The 22,408-nt window shown below is 29.6% G+C and overlaps 1 protein-coding gene across 1 annotated transcript; it reads right to left on the bottom strand.

The window, feature by feature from the left end:
• Positions 1-413: 413 nt before the first annotated feature.
• On the bottom strand, positions 414-22,104 carry LOC111627512. The gene is made up of 21 exons (XM_023371105.1): positions 21,768-22,104; positions 19,871-19,979; positions 19,654-19,800; positions 18,771-18,866; positions 18,549-18,706; positions 16,455-16,638; positions 16,218-16,357; positions 13,216-13,362; positions 12,927-13,094; positions 12,048-12,285; positions 11,831-11,977; positions 10,948-11,043; positions 10,726-10,883; positions 8,632-8,815; positions 8,395-8,534; positions 5,393-5,539; positions 5,105-5,272; positions 4,134-4,477; positions 1,554-1,633; positions 1,103-1,264; positions 414-743 (listed from the first exon to the last, which is right to left on the bottom strand). The coding sequence occupies exons 1-21, from the start codon at positions 21,981-21,983 to the stop codon at positions 439-441; spliced, it is 3,534 nt and encodes a 1,177-aa protein (XP_023226873.1). The 5' UTR covers positions 21,984-22,104; the 3' UTR covers positions 414-438.
• Positions 22,105-22,408: the final 304 nt, after the last annotated feature.

Below are 22,408 nucleotides of genomic sequence, written 5' to 3'. Positions count from 1 at the left end.
GGACCCTGGATCAAATCTGGATGGGTGGAAAAACCCCAGGAACTTTTTCGGATGATCTGTCTGAATACATCAGCACACGTCCCTCACGATCTGGCTATCTCATTTTGGGTCTGGCCAAACACATAATGGGCTTTCATAGTGCACACAGGGAGAAGAGTTAAAAAATAAAAACAAATGTTTGTAGTATTTGACTCTGTCTGGCTATTCATTTCTTTCTTTGAGTAGCACTAATTTTTATACCTAAAATTTCTTGCTTGTGTGTTACTTGTTTGATAATTTATATAAATCAAGTGAAATTTATCATCATCTGTTAATTAATGAGAATTTACTTAATACTTAAATAATTATTTAAGTTAAATATTGATNTAAAAATTACATAAATAAATTATTTAAATGATTTTATAAAGGTAATTACTTATTATATACTTATTTAATATGTTAATGAATGGTAGCATATAACGGAACAAAAGCATTTTTCAAAATATGTATCGATCCTAAATGTGTCGAATGAGTAGAAGGCAAGAATTGTAATCTGTCCGAGATAACCATTTGAGATACGGATTCCTTCGGGGTTGTAAGTTTTATCGTTTGCTCGCAATTCTGTATTTGTTCCATCGTAAGAGATGTCGGATAACCGAAATTATCGGTTTCTTTTCTGAACTTAATCCAAGAAAGAATGGCTTCTTCTTTATGATTAAGAAATGCCATAAGCAAGGAAGAATTGTAGGCCACGTCAGTATTTCCTGTAAGAAAATTTGTTTTATTGATATCTTTTAAAAATCTACCGAAAGTGAAGTAGGTAACCAAGATAATTATGATGGGAGTGAGTGGATGAGTGTGAAGATGCAAAAGATTATGAGCATAAGAGATGTGTGAAAGCATACTACAGGAGAGATGAAGCAAAGATGGAAGGATCTTGAGAAATCTGATAAATGAATGAGCAATCCCTCTTTTGCCTGCTGCACCTTTTCTAGGTACAGTATATATGAAGTTTATCTGAATCAAACTCATATAGAGGTTTTTGAAAAATTAAATAATTGCAGTTTTTGTTACATAATCTAAAGTACATAAAAAAAATATAAATATTTAGAAATACTCATACCTGAAAAACAGGAAAGAGAAATTCGAAAGAGTCGCATTGCTTCCTCGTAACGATTTTTTAACACACACTGTACTCCAAGATTGTTAAACACTTGAGATCTTAGACACATAATTGCTAAATTTTCCCTTGGTTCTTCATTATTTTCTTCTTTTTTCTCAATTTCTAAATATAAATAGTTATTATAATTAGTGTGTAAACTTTACATGTAAATTCTATATGTTATATATGGCATGCTTAATTTTAGATATTCTAACTCCAATTTTTAGACAATGTGATGTCTTCCTTTCAGATTTTCAAGCCTCTCAATTGTAAAGAAGGATTGAAAGGCTCAAAAGTTTATAAGATAAGTTTATGATCGACTGCTCCAATTAGGAAGGATTTACACGAAGTTTGAGACTGGAAATTCCATTACAAATGTTGAATTTTAATCCAACAAACAGATTATACTTACCATCAATTTTTATTCGTTTTGCACGATTATGTATTGTGTGTGTATTCATGCTGGATTTTGTCTGTAGGATGATGCGTAACCTATAATAAAAAAGAAAATATATATTAAGTGTATTGTGTGTGCATAAATAAAATCTGTATCTTATTCAACACTCATTTCAAGTCACGTGATGCTAAACTATAAGTTATGGAAATTTCAATTTTATATTATAAATAAACTTGTATTTCATTAAATTCTCATAAAATATAGATTTTTTCTAATGTGCAAACATCAGAATTTATTCCATGAAAAGTAAACTTAAAATCACTCAAATGTTACTTAATGTACTTCAAATGTAATTGTTATTAATCTAAAAGTAATTATAATTTATTAATAAATACGTCTTCCATTAATTTTGCCCAGTTTTCTTCCTTTTAAGGAACAAATAACTTAAAATAATATCAAAATCATCAGAAGTACTTTAAAAGAATCAATTATTATTCATTAATGAACATTTTCAAAGTTTCTTTGCTTTATTGTTAGATCACCGATTCAAATTTTGTTCTTTTATTCTTATCTGCAGGATAAAAACAAAGTGTAAAATTTCAAATTAATCTGAAGATGAAGCAAAAAAGTTTTTTAAACAGTTATCTGCCAGTAATAACTAACTCCTTCAAAGTTAGTTTGACGATATATGTAACTTACACTTAATAATACATTAACTTAAAATGTCTTATTTAAACTTTGGCTTAAATGATGCTATGATCAAAGACATACTAAATAGAAATGTACTAGTATAAATTAAAATGGCATATTATGAACTTCATACTGTGATATCCATCATTATGGATTCTTTATCAGTTCTTAAATAATCATTTTTATTTTTAGAACTGTTAGAGAGTTCTCCAATATGAATTTCACAGTTTGAAAGTACAAGGAAATTGTGTTTCATTGTAATAGCTTGTTGATTTTGCATGTATATTTAGTCTCCAATAAAGCAGTTTGAGATTCGTAATATGAATGAATTGGAGTATTGACTATGTAAATTTTTAATTAAAAATGAATTTTAAACTCAGAATAATGTAAAATAAGTTTGTATATAACACAGAAACTGATGAATATTATGTAAAATTGTATAAGGGTAATTCTCAATGTACGTGGATTTGTTCAATCAGTACAGGTTTTGGTTAGCACGGATTCGAAAATTCAATGTTTCCAGCTTGGCAGAGCTCAGAGAAAGCAACACTAAATTGACTCCTTCTCTCCACTAAACTGAACCATAGTTTTCTTAGTGCAGTGCTCTTATTTGAATAGTTTAATTTCTATTTTCACATTTAGTATAATTTCTGCAAACATTTCACTTTTAATTCTTCAGCTTTTATAGAAAATTGTGAAAAAATAAAGAAAACAACTGTGCAGATAATGCTTGATAAATATTTTGCTTGGTTTTTAAATTTTAAATTTGATTTCTGCATTTTCCATCTAAGTGAAAATAAATATAAATTTATGATTTTAGATGACAGCTCAATGTCCTAATTCGAGAATTAATTCATTTTTCACTGATTGTTAACTTTGATATGATACTTTTATAAAATACTGTATTTACTCGCATATAAGACGACCTCACATATAGAACGAGGTGTGACTTTAAAGACCAAAATAAAGAAAATTCGATTTATTAACACAATTCTAATTTTATTTAATTTAATCACAAGTAAAACATCAAATGAACGTAAATGCACACATTGTCCTACAAAAATTACTGGCATTTTAAACTTTAAGGAAAAATCTTGTAAAATTGACATAATTTGTTCATGTAAAGCTGGACAATCGGAAACCTTTTTTGCCAATTCTTAACAGTCAAATCCACTCGCCATCGATTACACTTATGAATTTCTCCGAATTCTGATTTCCGAATAATCATCTGTTTTCACATGGGAATGGATTAAAACTTATATCGTGCTCATATATAATTTTGGAATTTCAATCTGGAATTCAATTCAAAAGCTTTGCTTTTCCTATTGCTATTCATCTTTACTCCTGACAATATACAAGAACGATTGAAATGATCCAGATAATATACTTATGTTTTTAAATACAAGAGAGCAAGCATCCGGTAAAAAATGCAAATACACAGTTCAAAAAATTATTTGCAAACATGTAAAGAATCCTTCACTCGTGCGTATAGGATGATCTAGGAATTTGAAGCTGTGATAAATGAATAAAAAAACTTGTCTTATATGTGAGTAAATACGGTAAATTAATCATGTATATTGAGGTTTTGTGTATTGTATTTGAATGATATTCATGCAATATTACAGTTATGAGATCACCCTCAATGTTTTTTGTGTCTTGTAATAATTATTTTTGAATTTTCATACATAAAATGGAAAATAATATCAATCACTATATTAAATTTTGTTTTGCAAGCTACATCATCTTATAATAAATACAAATATTTATAAAATGAATGAATCATAAGAGGGACAGAATATAGACATTTTCTTCAGTTTGTAATTAAAAGAGCAAGTTATTAAGTATCTGTATCAATTTAATAACAAGATTTTTAAATATAAAATTACTTAAATAAAAGTGAATTACCTTTTAAGATCAAACAATGCATGTTCTTTATCATTTACATGATAATAAGCAGATGATCTCATCATTAATGAAATTACATCAGATGATGTATTCTCTAATATCCTAATTACTTTATCATCATCGATGCATAAAGTTTCAAATTGTTTTTTAGAATCCGTATAACTGGAAGCTTCGGAATTAGAAATATTTTCTTCCAACAAATCGTCTTTAGAAGAATAATCTTCAATTAATTTACTACATATTTCAATGCATCTTTTGTAATTTTTAGAGTGCAAATGAGCATATGCCGCTTGATGATAAATATTTGAAAGTTGAAGGAAGAAATTACTAGATACTCTGTAACACTATAAAATAAATTACTTTGAAATTAAACTGTACATAAATAACTTAAAATACTTATAAAGTTTAAGAAAATGAATCAAATCTCCACAATTAATCTTTTATTTGTAATTATATACTAGATCAGTGGTTCTCAACTGATGTTCTACAAACTTACCTTGAGTGTTCCATGAATAAAAAAATATTTCAATGTTTTTATTGCAAATTTATTCCAGAGTTCAACAACATATTACTTTATTTGTAAACAATTCCATATTTCTATTTTATTCAATACAATAAAATTTATTAGTTTATAGCTTCATTGTTTTGTGAAACAATAAAAATGAAATCGCTTATTGATTTTTGAATGTATTGATACTGTATCAATACATTCATGTATTTTTTACTGCTCTTCATAATAAAAAGTAATGAATGATGTTCCTCAGAACAGTTGAGAATCACTGTACTGTACTAAAGGTTTACTTGCAAGAAGATTTAAAGAGAAGGCCCTGTGATCCATTGTGAGAAACACTTAAATCTTATACATTTATTTACTCCAAACTTGAAGTGTTTACTTGCAAGCAAACTTTTCATTTGTTCAAACTATAAACAAATTTAAAGATGATAAAAAACTTGCCATAGCACAAACAAACCTGATTATCATTCTTCTCTTCTAAGACCTCTAACAAATGTGTAAACCATTCTGCTGATTTTTCATATTGTTCTCTTTCTAAAAGATGTTTAGCTATCATATACAGTGATTCTACATGAGTTACATCTGCATTGTAAGGATAGGGATGTTGAATTTGATTTGCTGTAGCCTGTAAAGTTAATTATATTATGAACGGATTAACATGGAAAATTTACGTGCTCTTTTTACAATTATATAATCCAAAATTACAAATAAAATAGAATGTTTTAAACTTTAAACAGAAATTAACCTTAACTAGAAGCTGCAAAGATTCAATCTCCTGATCAGGTTGTTTTAATAAATGAAACTCAACAAAAATATTTTTTAACGATAAATAAAATGTTTCATCTTCGTCAATTGCTTGACCAAACCATTCCATGGCCACGTGATGTTTATTCTGTAATATTAAAAATAAAATTTAAATTATTTTATGTTTTAATTGCATTTACAGATATAATATTGCATAAAAATATTTCTTAGCTATCGAACACTTGAGAAAACAAATTGATTGTTATGAGAAGTTTAAGTAAAGACGTGGATAGATACTAAAAGGAAATGCACCCCACATTTAAAGTGAACTGAAGAGATAGAGGAGAAGATACTATCACCTGATATTCCTGATTCTTATAATGTTTTCTGGATAAAGATGATCGAATATACATATCCAAACTTAAGGATGAATGCAATTATTAGAGGTGATAGCTAGCAATATTTCAAAGGGTTGGAATGTGTTCCAGGCATAAAGCAGGAGGTTGCCCTCACTCTATGACTGGATGTAGAGACTTACATTTAACAGTAACAGCAAAACACAATCAATGTGGCAAGGCCAATCAGCTTGTAAGTTGCCGCCATTCCAGTACAGGAGCAAGAATATCCCACTAAACTGTGACTTGCAGCTGCAAAAAGTAGGGTTATACTCAAAGGCCTATTGTCTGTGTACCTTTATCCAGAGAGCATTATAGTGTGTGTTTGCAGTGGTGTAAAATACAGGCTATTCACATATAAATGTTGTTTGTCCTTAAGTTTTGGACATGTGTAGTCATTCAATGATAAGAATGTTTGAAGAAAGGCAACTTCATAAGTTTATAATAGCTATACAATAAGCTAAACTAAGAGGAGATCATTTGTTGGAACAAATATTAAATGAATAAAACAATTTAAGTTTAAAATGATTCTAATCTAAATTGGAAATAGCTTCACTTTAAGAATCTTAAGGTTTTAGAGAATGCAATAAACTTTATTTTATTTATTTATAATTTCTACATTGACTAATGATATAAAGCAGTTGGAAGCATTGATCATTATTGTAATAATTTAAATAAAAATGAGAAAATTTTGTATTAAGAGGAATTTGGAGGAAAACTTAAAGTTGCATTAAAGATATTACACACTAAGATTTTAGATATGGTTAATTTCTAATAGATTAAGTTAGTGCATTCAGCAATAAAATTTATAATGTCCATAATACATTAGCATCTACAGGATGGGCAAGAAATATCTATGCATTGAGAAATCACTATAATTTCTATATTTCTAACACAAAGATAATGAAAATTATTTGACACATCTTATTAAATGAAAATACAGATACATACCTCAACATTATGTACTCAACTTCCTCAAACAACCAGGAATGGAATTCACAACCTTTTGCAGGAAGTCATGAGGAATGTTGGTGGTAACATCTCAAATCCATACGTCCAATTCTTCCAGTGTTCAAGATTTCATTTGGTACACCTCCTCCATTGTCCAGCCCAGAGGAAAAAGTCACAGGGCATGAGGTCTGGACTTACCTCATGAATGATTCCCAAGAAATCCAAACCTCATGCCTGTGGAGCTGGGCAAAGAAGGCATACGGAACAAAACCTCAAATTCATGCAGAAGGCTGCTTGATACAGTTGGTAGATGGTGCCAGTGTCAACAGTGAATGTTAAGGTATGCAACTGAATTTATGTTTAATAAAGTACAAATAATTTTCATCATCTTTGCAATTGAAGTATAGAAATTATAACGATTTCTCAATGCCTACTTATTTTCCACCCATCCTGATTATATTGTAAAGTGTACAAAAGTGTACTTTTAACAATATAATCAGGGTAAACATTAGAGAGATGATGAATTAGATTTAACACAACATGATGGCTTAATGCCTATTTCTAATCCAAACTGCTTAACATTTCATTCATTATTAATCAGCATCATAGTAACCTAATAAGAATCTAGCTGTAATGTTTGATTAATAAAGGAGACTATAAACATGTTAAAGTTTTAAAACTTATACCTAAAATTACATGTATTTACACACAAATATTTGTTGTAACAATGTTTTATTCACTTAGAACATTTATAATAGCTTAGTTAAAGCATTTCTATCTAATTTATATATCAAAGGATCATTAAAATTAAAAGTTTAATAAACCTTACAATGGTTTGTTTGTAAATGGCAATGTAACATGAGTGATTTGTTGAAGGAGGAATCCTCCCAGAAGGACTTTCTGTGAAAAACTGGTCCTTATTTAGGTGTTAGAAACATGAAGAAAATCCAGAAAACTCCATGTGGCCAGCCCATTGATGATGAGCAAACTCACAACCAACTACCAGTGTTCAATGGTTTTATCCACTCCAGAATAAACCTTATAATGGAAGTGTTGAAAATATAACAATGAAAGTTTAACAAACACTTTGAAATGTTCCTATAAAATCTTTATGAATATTAATATATTTTTAAAGTTAAGGTAACCTCTTAAAGTTATATATCAACGTTACGCTATCTGGAACCTGTGACCGGTGCTCTATGCGTGTATATTGTATATCGCTTGACAAACGTTTTCGAGCGATCTGTTCACTCTTCTTCAGGTCGACTGAAAATTCCCTGGACGGAGTGTATATTATTAACCGGAAGGAAGAGCTAACCCTGTCTCTGGCCTGGCAATCGCTGTTAGATGCCAACCCACCGCTTCCTCCCCCACCACACAACCGCGCATGCCAGAAATGACCCACCTAGTCAGAACCGACACCCAATCCCAACAAATAATATACACTCTGTCCAGGGAATTTTCAGTTGACCTAAAGAAGAGTGAACAGATCGCTTGAAAATGTTTGTCAAGCGATATACAATATATACGTGTATAGCACCAGTCACAGGTTCCAGATAGTGTAACGTTGATTTCACCCCGGTGCTGAAAGTAGAACAGTTCCTATATTTTAAAGTTATATATCTATAATATTTTTAGTATACAGTATTTTCTTTACCATATCCGAGAAACAGCATCCAAGGAGATTACATATTCTTGCTTTCAGCCAATTTTCAATGCAATTATATTGATTTTTCCACACTTCGTGAGCAATATTTACAGCTTCAGATATTTTTCCTACTTTGTAGGAAGAAACAGCTGTTTAAAATTTAAATATTAAAATTCATTATGAAATTTTTTTTCTAAATATAAAGAAATAAACTATTTTAAAAAATTATATCTTTACAATAATAACCTTTTAAGTATTGAAGAAATGGAATATTGCTTAAGTGATTCAAACGTTTGCACGCCTTCAATGATTTCTCGAAATTACCATTCATCGAGAGGCAGTAGACGTAAGTAATTCTGATGACGTCTTGCCATTGTGTAATGGGCAGAGTACTGCTTGATGTCTTCCAATATAATTTAACTGTTTCCTCCTTTATAAAAATTAAAATAGAATCTTAAATAGTACAGTTTAATTAAATACATATTTTTAATATTTAGATTAATGTATTTATTTTTATCTGAATATTTGACTTAGTTTGAACAAGAATAAAAGCAAAAAGAAGGGAAAAGTTCCACATGTTGATTTTTCTTAACATTCTCAAAAGCTCGAACAGTTGTTAGAAACATGCCACTTTTACTTACTCCAGCACAATAAAATTTAATGGAAGTACAAACATTTTCAGCTACTTTTAGAGCCTTCATCAAGCGAAAGAGCCATTTTTCAGTTGAAGGTAACTTATTCAATGTGAAAAAAATGGCTCTCTTGCCTGAAGGCCCCTAAAAGTAGTCGAAAACATTTGTGCCTCTATTAAACTTTATTGTGCTGGAGAAAATATAAATGATATGCAGTGTGTTAGTGTCTGTTCATTTTATATCTCAGGATGAAACAAAGATAAAGAAATGAAATTTAGCTTAACTTTTAATATAATAAACTTTAATATTTAGGGGATTGGAACATAGAGGAAATCACATATTATAGTGTCTTTTAAATGGAGATTTTTAACATGATTCAACAAAATTATTCCCTCTAAGCTTTTGTTATTATTTAAATTTTATATGCTAGTTCAACTAAAAATTATTGGACTTCCTAATGTTATCCTTAATTTTTTTCTTTAATATTATTTGTTAGACAAATATGTGCCATCTCGCTCCACTAGGCACTACCAGGACTCTTAATTTCCTGTCTGAAGCCAGGAAAGTTGAGCAAGAACCTTTGCCAGCTTTTAACTACCACTTAAGATTCAAGCCAATTCATCTTGAACGATGCCAAAATATTTTTGACTTCTTAAGATATAGAAAGTCTGAAAAAACCAAGTAAAAAACTCTTTTCATTAACTAACAAAGTCATAACTTTACATTAAATACTTGACTTTTTAAGCTTCAAAAACATTTGTGTAGTGTTAAATTAAGATTTATTCAGCTTTTTACTTGGTATTGAGACTTTAATTGTTCTTGAAAGATGGAATAGAACAATTAGATCATTGATTTAGTTAAGAGATCTGCTCTTCTTTGTACTGAAATTGAATGTATGACATCCATGTTGCTTTTAGTACATGAAAATAATACCATTAACAATATATAACATGTTAAAAATGATTATTAATTACTTTTAACTTAGTAATGAAACATTACTAAATGTTGTACTACAGTTTTCAGATGCAATATTTCAGTTACTACACAAACATAGAGTATTTTTCACAAATATTGGCTGAGCTATGATGTGAAGTAGCAGGGATAAGTCTATATGAAGGATACAGGTTCTAAACCATGTCTCAGGTTGCCGTGACAGACACTTTCAGGTAATGCACAGTTCTTGGCAAAGATTATCTTATCTGAAATGTAAAACTACAACTTTCAATATCTTAACTGTTTATGACAGATGGCCAGATGGCTAAGTTAGCAACTTACTGCTCCAGGGACCCTGGATCAAATCTGGATGGGTGGAAAAACCCCAGGAACTTTTTCGGATGATCTGTCTGAATACATCAGCACACGTCCCTCACGATCTGGCTATCTCATTTTGGGTCTGGCCAAACACATAATGGGCTTTCATAGTGCACACAGGGAGAAGAGTTAAAAAATAAAAACAAATGTTTGTAGTATTTGACTCTGTCTGGCTATTCATTTCTTTCTTTGAGTAGCACTAATTTTTATACCTAAAATTTCTTGCTTGTGTGTTACTTGTTTGATAATTTATATAAATCAAGTGAAATTTATCATCATCTGTTAATTAATGAGAATTTACTTAATACTTAAATAATTATTTAAGTTAAATATTGATGAATAAAATATTTAGACAATTTTTTTTATATTTAAAAATTATAAATTTACATCTGCTTACTTCTTCATCATCACCTTCATCGTCAGACACACAATTTTTTAATAATGAGGTTACAGATTTCAATAATAACAAAGCATTATTAACATCTGAATGTTGTATAAGGAACCAAGCAATGGTGCAGAAAAATAACAATGCTATTTTCTTAAGGTCTTTCAACTCTGAAATTAAGAAAAACTTTAAATTCAAGCTTAAATATGAAGCTCAAGCTTGCTAAATATTTACCATTTAAATGATGTCCAATTCCTTCTATAAATGAGAGAGCAGTAGTAACATCAACTGAACCTGAAGTTGGTTTTATAGAAGTTGCTACATAAAATACTGTTTAAAAAATGAAATTTAATGCCCATATCTATTTCAATTTACTATTTCAAAAATTAATAATGAACAGTCAGCAATAACTAGTCATTTTGAGACTACTCTGAGTCCATCTTCCAGTACAATAAGTTACAGTAAGTTTTAAAAAGTTATCTGAAGATGGAACAGAACAGTAGAGAAAACATTAAGTTTTTAAAGTGTAACTTCCTTAATTAATTAAGTTATTTTAGACTGTTTACGATATAAATGCAGTTCTAAATGAGGCAGTTGGAAAATTATCAGAGCTGTATACTATGCCCCTAGGAGTAAAAATCAAAGAAATTGATGGTCTACATGTGATACTTTATGAGATATAGCTTCCTGAAATCATCCTCTAGAATTTTGAAGACCCTCAAAAATGGGTTAAAATTTAAAAGTGAAAAAATCCAGAACTATTTCTCAAAACAATGCTAAAAATAAATTGTTTTCCACTTTACTAGAGATGGCTAAAAGCTCTTAAAACACAAAAAACACCATTGCACAGACTACTTCTGGGGCACGATTGGAGTCGCACTGCATGCTCCATTAAGACTATTGCATGTTTAACAAGCAGCCAGTCAAGATATTACTGGGTTATATCTTCCAAAGGGTTGCATGTAGACCATCTGTTTCTTTGAGGTGTTTTACTTTTAAGAGTATAATAAGGTACCAACAACCTCATTCAGAGCTACATTTGTACCCTGTACATTATTTATCATATAATGAATAAATAATAATTAGATATTGAAAATTGAATTGATAAACCACTTACACTGCTGTAAAGTTAGTGTTATTTGCTGCCATACTTCATTTTTACACAAAGTCTTTATTTTACTTTCACCCTTCAACAGTAAGAAATTTAACCAATTATGTATTATTATTATTTCCAAAATTATAGATTCTTTTGTTACAGGAACACCTTAAATTAAAGATTTACAAATTAGTAACATTTAAAAGTATTAATATTAACTTAAATTCTTATAGATTACCTCTCACTTGAAAACAAAGATGTTGAAGTTGTTCTAATAGAACCAGATCATCTTTCTCTTCAGTTTNGGAATTAGAAATATTTTCTTCCAACAAATCGTCTTTAGAAGAATAATCTTCAATTAATTTACTACATATTTCAATGCATCTTTTGTAATTTTTAGAGTGCAAATGAGCATATGCCGCTTGATGATAAATATTTGAAAGTTGAAGGAAGAAATTACTAGATACTCTGTAACACTATAAAATAAATTACTTTGAAATTAAACTGTACATAAATAACTTAAAATACTTATAAAGTTTAAGAAAATGAATCAAATCTCCACAATTAATCTTTTATTTGTAATTATATACTAGATCAGTGGTTCTCAACTGATGTTCTACAAACTTACCTTGAGTGTTCCATGAATAAAAAAATATTTCAATGTTTTTATTGCAAATTTATTCCAGAGTTCAACAACATATTACTTTATTTGTAAACAATTCCATATTTCTATTTTATTCAATACAATAAAATTTATTAGTTTATAGCTTCATTGTTTTGTGAAACAATAAAAATGAAATCGCTTATTGATTTTTGAATGTATTGATACTGTATCAATACATTCATGTATTTTTTACTGCTCTTCATAATAAAAAGTAATGAATGATGTTCCTCAGAACAGTTGAGAATCACTGTACTGTACTAAAGGTTTACTTGCAAGAAGATTTAAAGAGAAGGCCCTGTGATCCATTGTGAGAAACACTTAAATCTTACACATTTATTTACTCCAAACTTGAAGGATTATATTTGAAGTGTTTACTTGCAAGTAAACTTTTCATTTGTTCAAACTATAAACAAATTTAAAGATGATAAAAAACTTGCCATAGCACAAACAAACCTGATTATCATTCTTCTCTTCTAAGACCTCTAACAAATGTGTAAACCATTCTGCTGATTTTTCATATTGTTCTCTTTCTAAAAGATGTTTAGCTATCATATACAGTGATTCTACATGAGTTACATCTGCATTGTAAGGATAGGGATGTTGAATTTGATTTGCTGTAGCCTGTAAAGTTAATTATATTATGAACTGGATTAACATGGAAAATTTACGTGCTTTTTTTACAATTATATAATCCAAAATTACAAATAAAATAGAATGTTTTAAACTTTAAACAGAAATTAACCTTAACTAGAAGCTGCAAAGATTCAATCTCCTGATCAGGTTGTTTTAATAAATGAAACTCAACAAAAATATTTTTTAACGATAAATAAAATGTTTCATCTTCGTCAATTGCTTGACCAAACCATTCCATGGCCACGTGATGTTTATTCTGTAATATTAAAAATAAAATTTAAATTATTTTATGTTTTAATTGCATTTACAGATATAATATTGCATAAAAATATTTCTTAGCTATCGAACACTTGAGAAAACAAATTGATTGTTATGAGAAGTTTAAGTAAAGACGTGGATAGATACTAAAAGGAAATGCACCCCACATTTAAAGTGAACTGAAGAGATAGAGGAGAAGATACTATCACCTGATATTCCTGATTCTTATAATGTTTTCTGGATAAAGATGATCGAATATACATATCCAAACTTAAGGATGAATGCAATTATTAGAGGTGATAGCTAGCAATATTTCAAAGGGTTGGAATGTGTTCCAGGCATAAAGCAGGAGGTTGCCCTCACTCTATGACTGGATGTAGAGACTTACATTTAACAGTAACAGCAAAACACAATCAATGTGGCAAGGCCAATCAGCTTGTAAGTTGCCGCCATTCCAGTACAGGAGCAAGAATATCCCACTAAACTGTGACTTGCAGCTGCAAAAAGTAGGGTTATACTCAAAGGCCTATTGTCTGTGTACCTTTATCCAGAGAGCATTATAGTGTGTGTTTGCAGTGGTGTAAAATACAGGCTATTCACATATAAATGTTGTTTGTCCTTAAGTTTTGGACATGTGTAGTCATTCAATGATAAGAATGTTTGAAGAAAGGCAACTTCATAAGTTTATAATAGCTATACAATAAGCTAAACTAAGAGGAGATCATTTGTTGGAACAAATATTAAATGAATAAAACAATTTAAGTTTAAAATGATTCTAATCTAAATTGGAAATAGCTTCACTTTAAGAATCTTAAGGTTTTAGAGAATGCAATAAACTTTATTTTATTTATTTATAATTTCTACATTGACTAATGATATAAAGCAGTTGGAAGCATTGATCATTATTGTAATAATTTAAATAAAAATGAGAAAATTTTGTATTAAGAGGAATTTGGAGGAAAACTTAAAGTTGCATTAAAGATATTACACACTAAGATTTTAGATATGGTTAATTTCTAATAGATTAAGTTAGTGCATTCAGCAATAAAATTTATAATGTCCATAATACATTAGCATCTACAGGATGGGCAAGAAATATCTATGCATTGAGAAATCACTATAATTTCTATATTTCTAACACAAAGATAATGAAAATTATTTGACACATCTTATTAAATGAAAATACAGATACATACCTCAACATTATGTACTCAACTTCCTCAAACAACCAGGAATGGAATTCACAACCTTTTGCAGGAAGTCATGAGGAATGTTGGTGGTAACATCTCAAATCCATACGTCCAATTCTTCCAGTGTTCAAGATTTCATTTGGTACACCTCCTCCATTGTCCAGCCCAGAGGAAAAAGTCACAGGGCATGAGGTCTGGACTTACCTCATGAATGATTCCCAAGAAATCCAAACCTCATGCCTGTGGAGCTGGGCAAAGAAGGCATACGGAACAAAACCTCAAATTCATGCAGAAGGCTGCTTGATACAGTTGGTAGATGGTGCCAGTGTCAACAGTGAATGTTAAGGTATGCAACTGAATTTATGTTTAATAAAGTACAAATAATTTTCATCATCTTTGCAATTGAAGTATAGAAATTATAACGATTTCTCAATGCCTACTTATTTTCCACCCATCCTGATTATATTGTAAAGTGTACAAAAGTGTACTTTTAACAATATAATCAGGGTAAACATTAGAGAGATGATGAATTAGATTTAACACAACATGATGGCTTAATGCCTATTTCTAATCCAAACTGCTTAACATTTCATTCATTATTAATCAGCATCATAGTAACCTAATAAGAATCTAGCTGTAATGTTTGATTAATAAAGGAGACTATAAACATGTTAAAGTTTTAAAACTTATACCTAAAATTACATGTATTTACACACAAATATTTGTTGTAACAATGTTTTATTCACTTAGAACATTTATAATAGCTTAGTTAAAGCATTTCTATCTAATTTATATATCAAAGGATCATTAAAATTAAAAGTTTAATAAACCTTACAATGGTTTGTTTGTAAATGGCAATGTAACATGAGTGATTTGTTGAAGGAGGAATCCTCCCAGAAGGACTTTCTGTGAAAAACTGGTCCTTATTTAGGTGTTAGAAACATGAAGAAAATCCAGAAAACTCCATGTGGCCAGCCCATTGATGATGAGCAAACTCACAACCAACTACCAGTGTTCAATGGTTTTATCCACTCCAGAATAAACCTTATAATGGAAGTGTTGAAAATATAACAATGAAAGTTTAACAAACACTTTGAAATGTTCCTATAAAATCTTTATGAATATTAATATATTTTTAAAGTTAAGGTAACCTCTTAAAGTTATATATCAACGTTACGCTATCTGGAACCTGTGACCGGTGCTCTATGCGTGTATATTGTATATCGCTTGACAAACGTTTTCGAGCGATCTGTTCACTCTTCTTCAGGTCGACTGAAAATTCCCTGGACGGAGTGTATATTATTAACCGGAAGGAAGAGCTAACCCTGTCTCTGGCCTGGCAATCGCTGTTAGATGCCAACCCACCGCTTCCTCCCCCACCACACAACCGCGCATGCCAGAAATGACCCACCTAGTCAGAACCGACACCCAATCCCAACAAATAATATACACTCTGTCCAGGGAATTTTCAGTTGACCTAAAGAAGAGTGAACAGATCGCTTGAAAATGTTTGTCAAGCGATATACAATATATACGTGTATAGCACCAGTCACAGGTTCCAGATAGTGTAACGTTGATTTCACCCCGGTGCTGAAAGTAGAACAGTTCCTATATTTTAAAGTTATATATCTATAATATTTTTAGTATACAGTATTTTCTTTACCATATCCGAGAAACAGCATCCAAGGAGATTACATATTCTTGCTTTCAGCCAATTTTCAATGCAATTATATTGATTTTTCCACACTTCGTGAGCAATATTTACAGCTTCAGATATTTTTCCTACTTTGTAGGAAGAAACAGCTGTTTAAAATTTAAATATTAAAATTCATTATGAAATTTTTTTTCTAAATATAAAGAAATAAACTATTTTAAAAAATTATATCTTTACAATAATAACCTTTTAAGTATTGAAGAAATGGAATATTGCTTAAGTGATTCAAACGTTTGCACGCCTTCAATGATTTCTCGAAATTACCATTCATCGAGAGGCAGTAGACGTAAGTAATTCTGATGACGTCTTGCCATTGTGTAATGGGCAGAGTACTGCTTGATGTCTTCCAATATAATTTAACTGTTTCCTCCTTTATAAAAATTAAAATAGAATCTTAAATAGTACAGTTTAATTAAATACATATTTTTAATATTTAGATTAATGTATTTATTTTTATCTGAATATTTGACTTAGTTTGAACAAGAATAAAAGCAAAAAGAAGGGAAAAGTTCCACATGTTGATTTTTCTTAACATTCTCAAAAGCTCGAACAGTTGTTAGAAACATGCCACTTTTACTTACTCCAGCACAATAAAATTTAATGGAAGTACAAACATTTTCAGCTACTTTTAGAGCCTTCATCAAGCGAAAGAGCCATTTTTCAGTTGAAGGTAACTTATTCAATGTGAAAAAAATGGCTCTCTTGCCTGAAGGCCCCTAAAAGTAGTCGAAAACATTTGTGCCTCTATTAAACTTTATTGTGCTGGAGAAAATATAAATGATATGCAGTGTGTTAGTGTCTGTTCATTTTATATCTCAGGATGAAACAAAGATAAAGAAATGAAATTTAGCTTAACTTTTAATATAATAAACTTTAATATTTAGGGGATTGGAACATAGAGGAAATCACATATTATAGTGTCTTTTAAATGGAGATTTTTAACATGATTCAACAAAATTATTCCCTCTAAGCTTTTGTTATTATTTAAATTTTATATGCTAGTTCAACTAAAAATTATTGGACTTCCTAATGTTATCCTTAATTTTTTTCTTTAATATTATTTGTTAGACAAATATGTGCCATCTCGCTCCACTAGGCACTACCAGGACTCTTAATTTCCTGTCTGAAGCCAGGAAAGTTGAGCAAGAACCTTTGCCAGCTTTTAACTACCACTTAAGATTCAAGCCAATTCATCTTGAACGATGCCAAAATATTTTTGACTTCTTAAGATATAGAAAGTCTGAAAAAACCAAGTAAAAAACTCTTTTCATTAACTAACAAAGTCATAACTTTACATTAAATACTTGACTTTTTAAGCTTCAAAAACATTTGTGTAGTGTTAAATTAAGATTTATTCAGCTTTTTACTTGGTATTGAGACTTTAATTGTTCTTGAAAGATGGAATAGAACAATTAGATCATTGATTTAGTTAAGAGATCTGCTCTTCTTTGTACTGAAATTGAATGTATGACATCCATGTTGCTTTTAGTACATGAAAATAATACCATTAACAATATATAACATGTTAAAAATGATTATTAATTACTTTTAACTTAGTAATGAAACATTACTAAATGTTGTACTACAGTTTTCAGATGCAATATTTCAGTTACTACACAAACATAGAGTATTTTTCACAAATATTGGCTGAGCTATGATGTGAAGTAGCAGGGATAAGTCTATATGAAGGATACAGGTTCTAAACCATGTCTCAGGTTGCCGTGACAGACACTTTCAGGTAATGCACAGTTCTTGGCAAAGATTATCTTATCTGAAATGTAAAACTACAACTTTCAATATCTTAACTGTTTATGACAGATGGCCAGATGGCTAAGTTAGCAACTTACTGCTCCAGGGACCCTGGATCAAATCTGGATGGGTGGAAAAACCCCAGGAACTTTTTCGGATGATCTGTCTGAATACATCAGCACACGTCCCTCACGATCTGGCTATCTCATTTTGGGTCTGGCCAAACACATAATGGGCTTTCATAGTGCACACAGGGAGAAGAGTTAAAAAATAAAAACAAATGTTTGTAGTATTTGACTCTGTCTGGCTATTCATTTCTTTCTTTGAGTAGCACTAATTTTTATACCTAAAATTTCTTGCTTGTGTGTTACTTGTTTGATAATTTATATAAATCAAGTGAAATTTATCATCATCTGTTAATTAATGAGAATTTACTTAATACTTAAATAATTATTTAAGTTAAATATTGATGAATAAAATATTTAGACAATTTTTTTTATATTTAAAAATTATAAATTTACATCTGCTTACTTCTTCATCATCACCTTCATCGTCAGACACACAATTTTTTAATAATGAGGTTACAGATTTCAATAATAACAAAGCATTATTAACATCTGAATGTTGTATAAGGAACCAAGCAATGGTGCAGAAAAATAACAATGCTATTTTCTTAAGGTCTTTCAACTCTGAAATTAAGAAAAACTTTAAATTCAAGCTTAAATATGAAGCTCAAGCTTGCTAAATATTTACCATTTAAATGATGTCCAATTCCTTCTATAAATGAGAGAGCAGTAGTAACATCAACTGAACCTGAAGTTGGTTTTATAGAAGTTGCTACATAAAATACTGTTTAAAAAATGAAATTTAATGCCCATATCTATTTCAATTTACTATTTCAAAAATTAATAATGAACAGTCAGCAATAACTAGTCATTTTGAGACTACTCTGAGTCCATCTTCCAGTACAATAAGTTACAGTAAGTTTTAAAAAGTTATCTGAAGATGGAACAGAACAGTAGAGAAAACATTAAGTTTTTAAAGTGTAACTTCCTTAATTAATTAAGTTATTTTAGACTGTTTACGATATAAATGCAGTTCTAAATGAGGCAGTTGGAAAATTATCAGAGCTGTATACTATGCCCCTAGGAGTAAAAATCAAAGAAATTGATGGTCTACATGTGATACTTTATGAGATATAGCTTCCTGAAATCATCCTCTAGAATTTTGAAGACCCTCAAAAATGGGTTAAAATTTAAAAGTGAAAAAATCCAGAACTATTTCTCAAAACAATGCTAAAAATAAATTGTTTTCCACTTTACTAGAGATGGCTAAAAGCTCTTAAAACACAAAAAACACCATTGCACAGACTACTTCTGGGGCACGATTGGAGTCGCACTGCATGCTCCATTAAGACTATTGCATGTTTAACAAGCAGCCAGTCAAGATATTACTGGGTTATATCTTCCAAAGGGTTGCATGTAGACCATCTGTTTCTTTGAGGTGTTTTACTTTTAAGAGTATAATAAGGTACCAACAACCTCATTCAGAGCTACATTTGTACCCTGTACATTATTTATCATATAATGAATAAATAATAATTAGATATTGAAAATTGAATTGATAAACCACTTACACTGCTGTAAAGTTAGTGTTATTTGCTGCCATACTTCATTTTTACACAAAGTCTTTATTTTACTTTCACCCTTCAACAGTAAGAAATTTAACCAATTATGTATTATTATTATTTCCAAAATTATAGATTCTTTTGTTACAGGAACACCTTAAATTAAAGATTTACAAATTAGTAACATTTAAAAGTATTAATATTAACTTAAATTCTTATAGATTACCTCTCACTTGAAAACAAAGATGTTGAAGTTGTTCTAATAGAACCAGATCATCTTTCTCTTCAGTTTGGTTATTATTTGCTACTGGTGTTAAACTTCTGTTTTCAGCTAACTTAAATTATATATATTTTTTAATTATTTATGAATAATAATCTAAAAAGTTTACAAAATTAAAAATATATTTATTGAAATTTAAAATATTTAGTACCAAACATAGTTTCATGTGCAAAATCTAAATTAATTGTAAATATTGTAATAAAAACTGAAAAACGAATATTTCTATTAAACTTTGCTGTGATTGTATAGTCAACTAGACATGTTTCAAGAGCACACATAAGTCAATATCAATACTCATACTGGTGTCGACTTCTTAAATGTGCCATGAACATGTAATATCAAATAAATGTCATCATAATAATTGATAAAGTAATAACATTGGATTCGGTGATACATACTGTACCAGTGTATAGTGTGCGTGAGTTATGTGTACATGATAACTTCAAATACGCAAATACTGTATGTAACTGTATGTTCATCATTCACTGTTCGTTCGTACGCAACTACAGTTGCTATCGTAACAAGTAACGTAAACATTTTTTTCATTTATGTGACAATATCTGACATCAAATTTGACACTAATACTGAAGAAAACAGAAATGATTTTTTGATGATAACCAAACAGATGAAGATATCAATTTAACTGGTCAAGCAGACTTTAAAATATATATATTCAATGTTATTTGTGACAAAATTTTTAGCAAAATTGATACAAAATACATATAAATGTATGAAGAAATTAACAAAATATCTCAAAGTATTTTTTAAAGAATTTGAAGATTAAAAGAATGTATCAAATTATACAAGTGAAATAAAAAAAAATTTACTTCAATGACATTGATGTTGAAGAACCAGATGAGCTGACAATTTATTTTAATGGCGACAAAACAAAGTTGTGAAATCCAAACAATATGTAGTACCAGTTCATAAAAAATAACAAAAAGTGCATCTTCTTTTCTTAATACATAAATAATGTTAAGAATTTACTTAACTTTACCTGTAAGTAATGCAACAAGAGAGAGAGATCTTTCTCTGTTTTAAAAGAAGTTAAAAATTATTTAAGAAATTCAATAGGACAGGAAAGGCTAAGGTCTTTAGCAATACTTGCTGTAGAAAAAGATATACTCGAAGGGCTACATTGAAAATGTATTATTGAATATTTCTGATATGAAAATCCGAAAATAAAAAATTTAAAGTGTTTAAAGTCTGATTAATGACTATAATTATGCATATTTTTTGTTATACCAGAAACTCTTTTGCTATAGAATTAGTATTGTATTAGCATTTGTATTATCTCTTATTAATAAAATTTTAAGTGACAATATTTAAGATTTTAGAAGAAAGCCAATTTAAATTTTGTCTAGGGCCCGCTAGAGGCTTAATCCAGCACTAACTCCTAAACATGTGACATCAGTAATATCTGTTGAACAGCAGTGCATTATAGCTTCATGGGACCTAGGCAAATTTGAATTAGGGATCCCACATATAGTGCTGACTTCTTTGGAAGAATATTTTGGGGAAATATTTTATTATAAAAGATTGGCTTGGGCCCCAGGCAATTGCTCTTTTTGTCCATAGGATAATGCACCACTGCTATTAAACATGTAATATCGATAAGAGTCAATGATGTGTTATCAAACTGATATTACTGTAATGTTAACAGTACCAGGCAATGCTATATGTTTATTTACTGTATAGATATTGATGTAATAATCTTTATCCCTTCTGACATAATTTTTAAAAAATAATTTCTGAAAGGATGTAGTGATGTTGTATACTTAATTATAAATTAAGAATTTAAAAATACACAAAATTAAATTTGACAATAAGAACATATACTCACTAATAATTTACATAATAGAATATTATGCTGAACTGACCATTGGGTAAAAATTAAATTTGTTTTATTTAACTTTCTAAATCTGCCTGAGGTGCTTTTTGAAGGCAAATTATTCAATAATTCCTCCAAATATTGTAAACATTTAATATATTTCCCTTTCTTGAATTGTATTTCGTATTCTTTAAAATATTTCTCGTCGTCTTCATCGCTGCTACTCATTTTAAATAATATAAAAATATCAAAACAGCTTTAGTTTGTTTACAAACATAAATTACAACGCAACAGAACAGAACACGTGGTTAAAATTTCCCTCCTACCAAATTACAACGAAACACGTGGCCAAAATTTCCGACCTACCAAATTGCGTTCGTAGAAAATTCGCCAATATCCTTTTTCTTTCCCTCTTTTTGAAACTTTTTTTTACAATGTTTAAAATAAATAATAAATTAATAAATTAAATAAATATTATTTATTAATACTGTATTACTTCTTTATATATATGCAGTTAGAATTTACAAATGTAATTTGATTAACCCGAGGCATCGGACATTGATAAACAATGGATATATATAAGAAAGCCAATGACATAGAACGTTTCATTTGAAACGGACCATTGGTTTGCTTATCAAGCTGTATTAAAACCA

This window comes from Centruroides sculpturatus, unplaced genomic scaffold (genome assembly GCF_000671375.1).
Source record: "Centruroides sculpturatus isolate CEXI.00-Female unplaced genomic scaffold, Cexi_2.0 scaffold1, whole genome shotgun sequence".
Lineage (NCBI taxonomy): Eukaryota > Metazoa > Arthropoda > Arachnida > Scorpiones > Buthidae > Centruroides > Centruroides sculpturatus.
The sequence above is the reverse complement of the archived record's forward strand: the minus strand, read 5'-3'. Positions and strand labels throughout refer to the sequence as shown.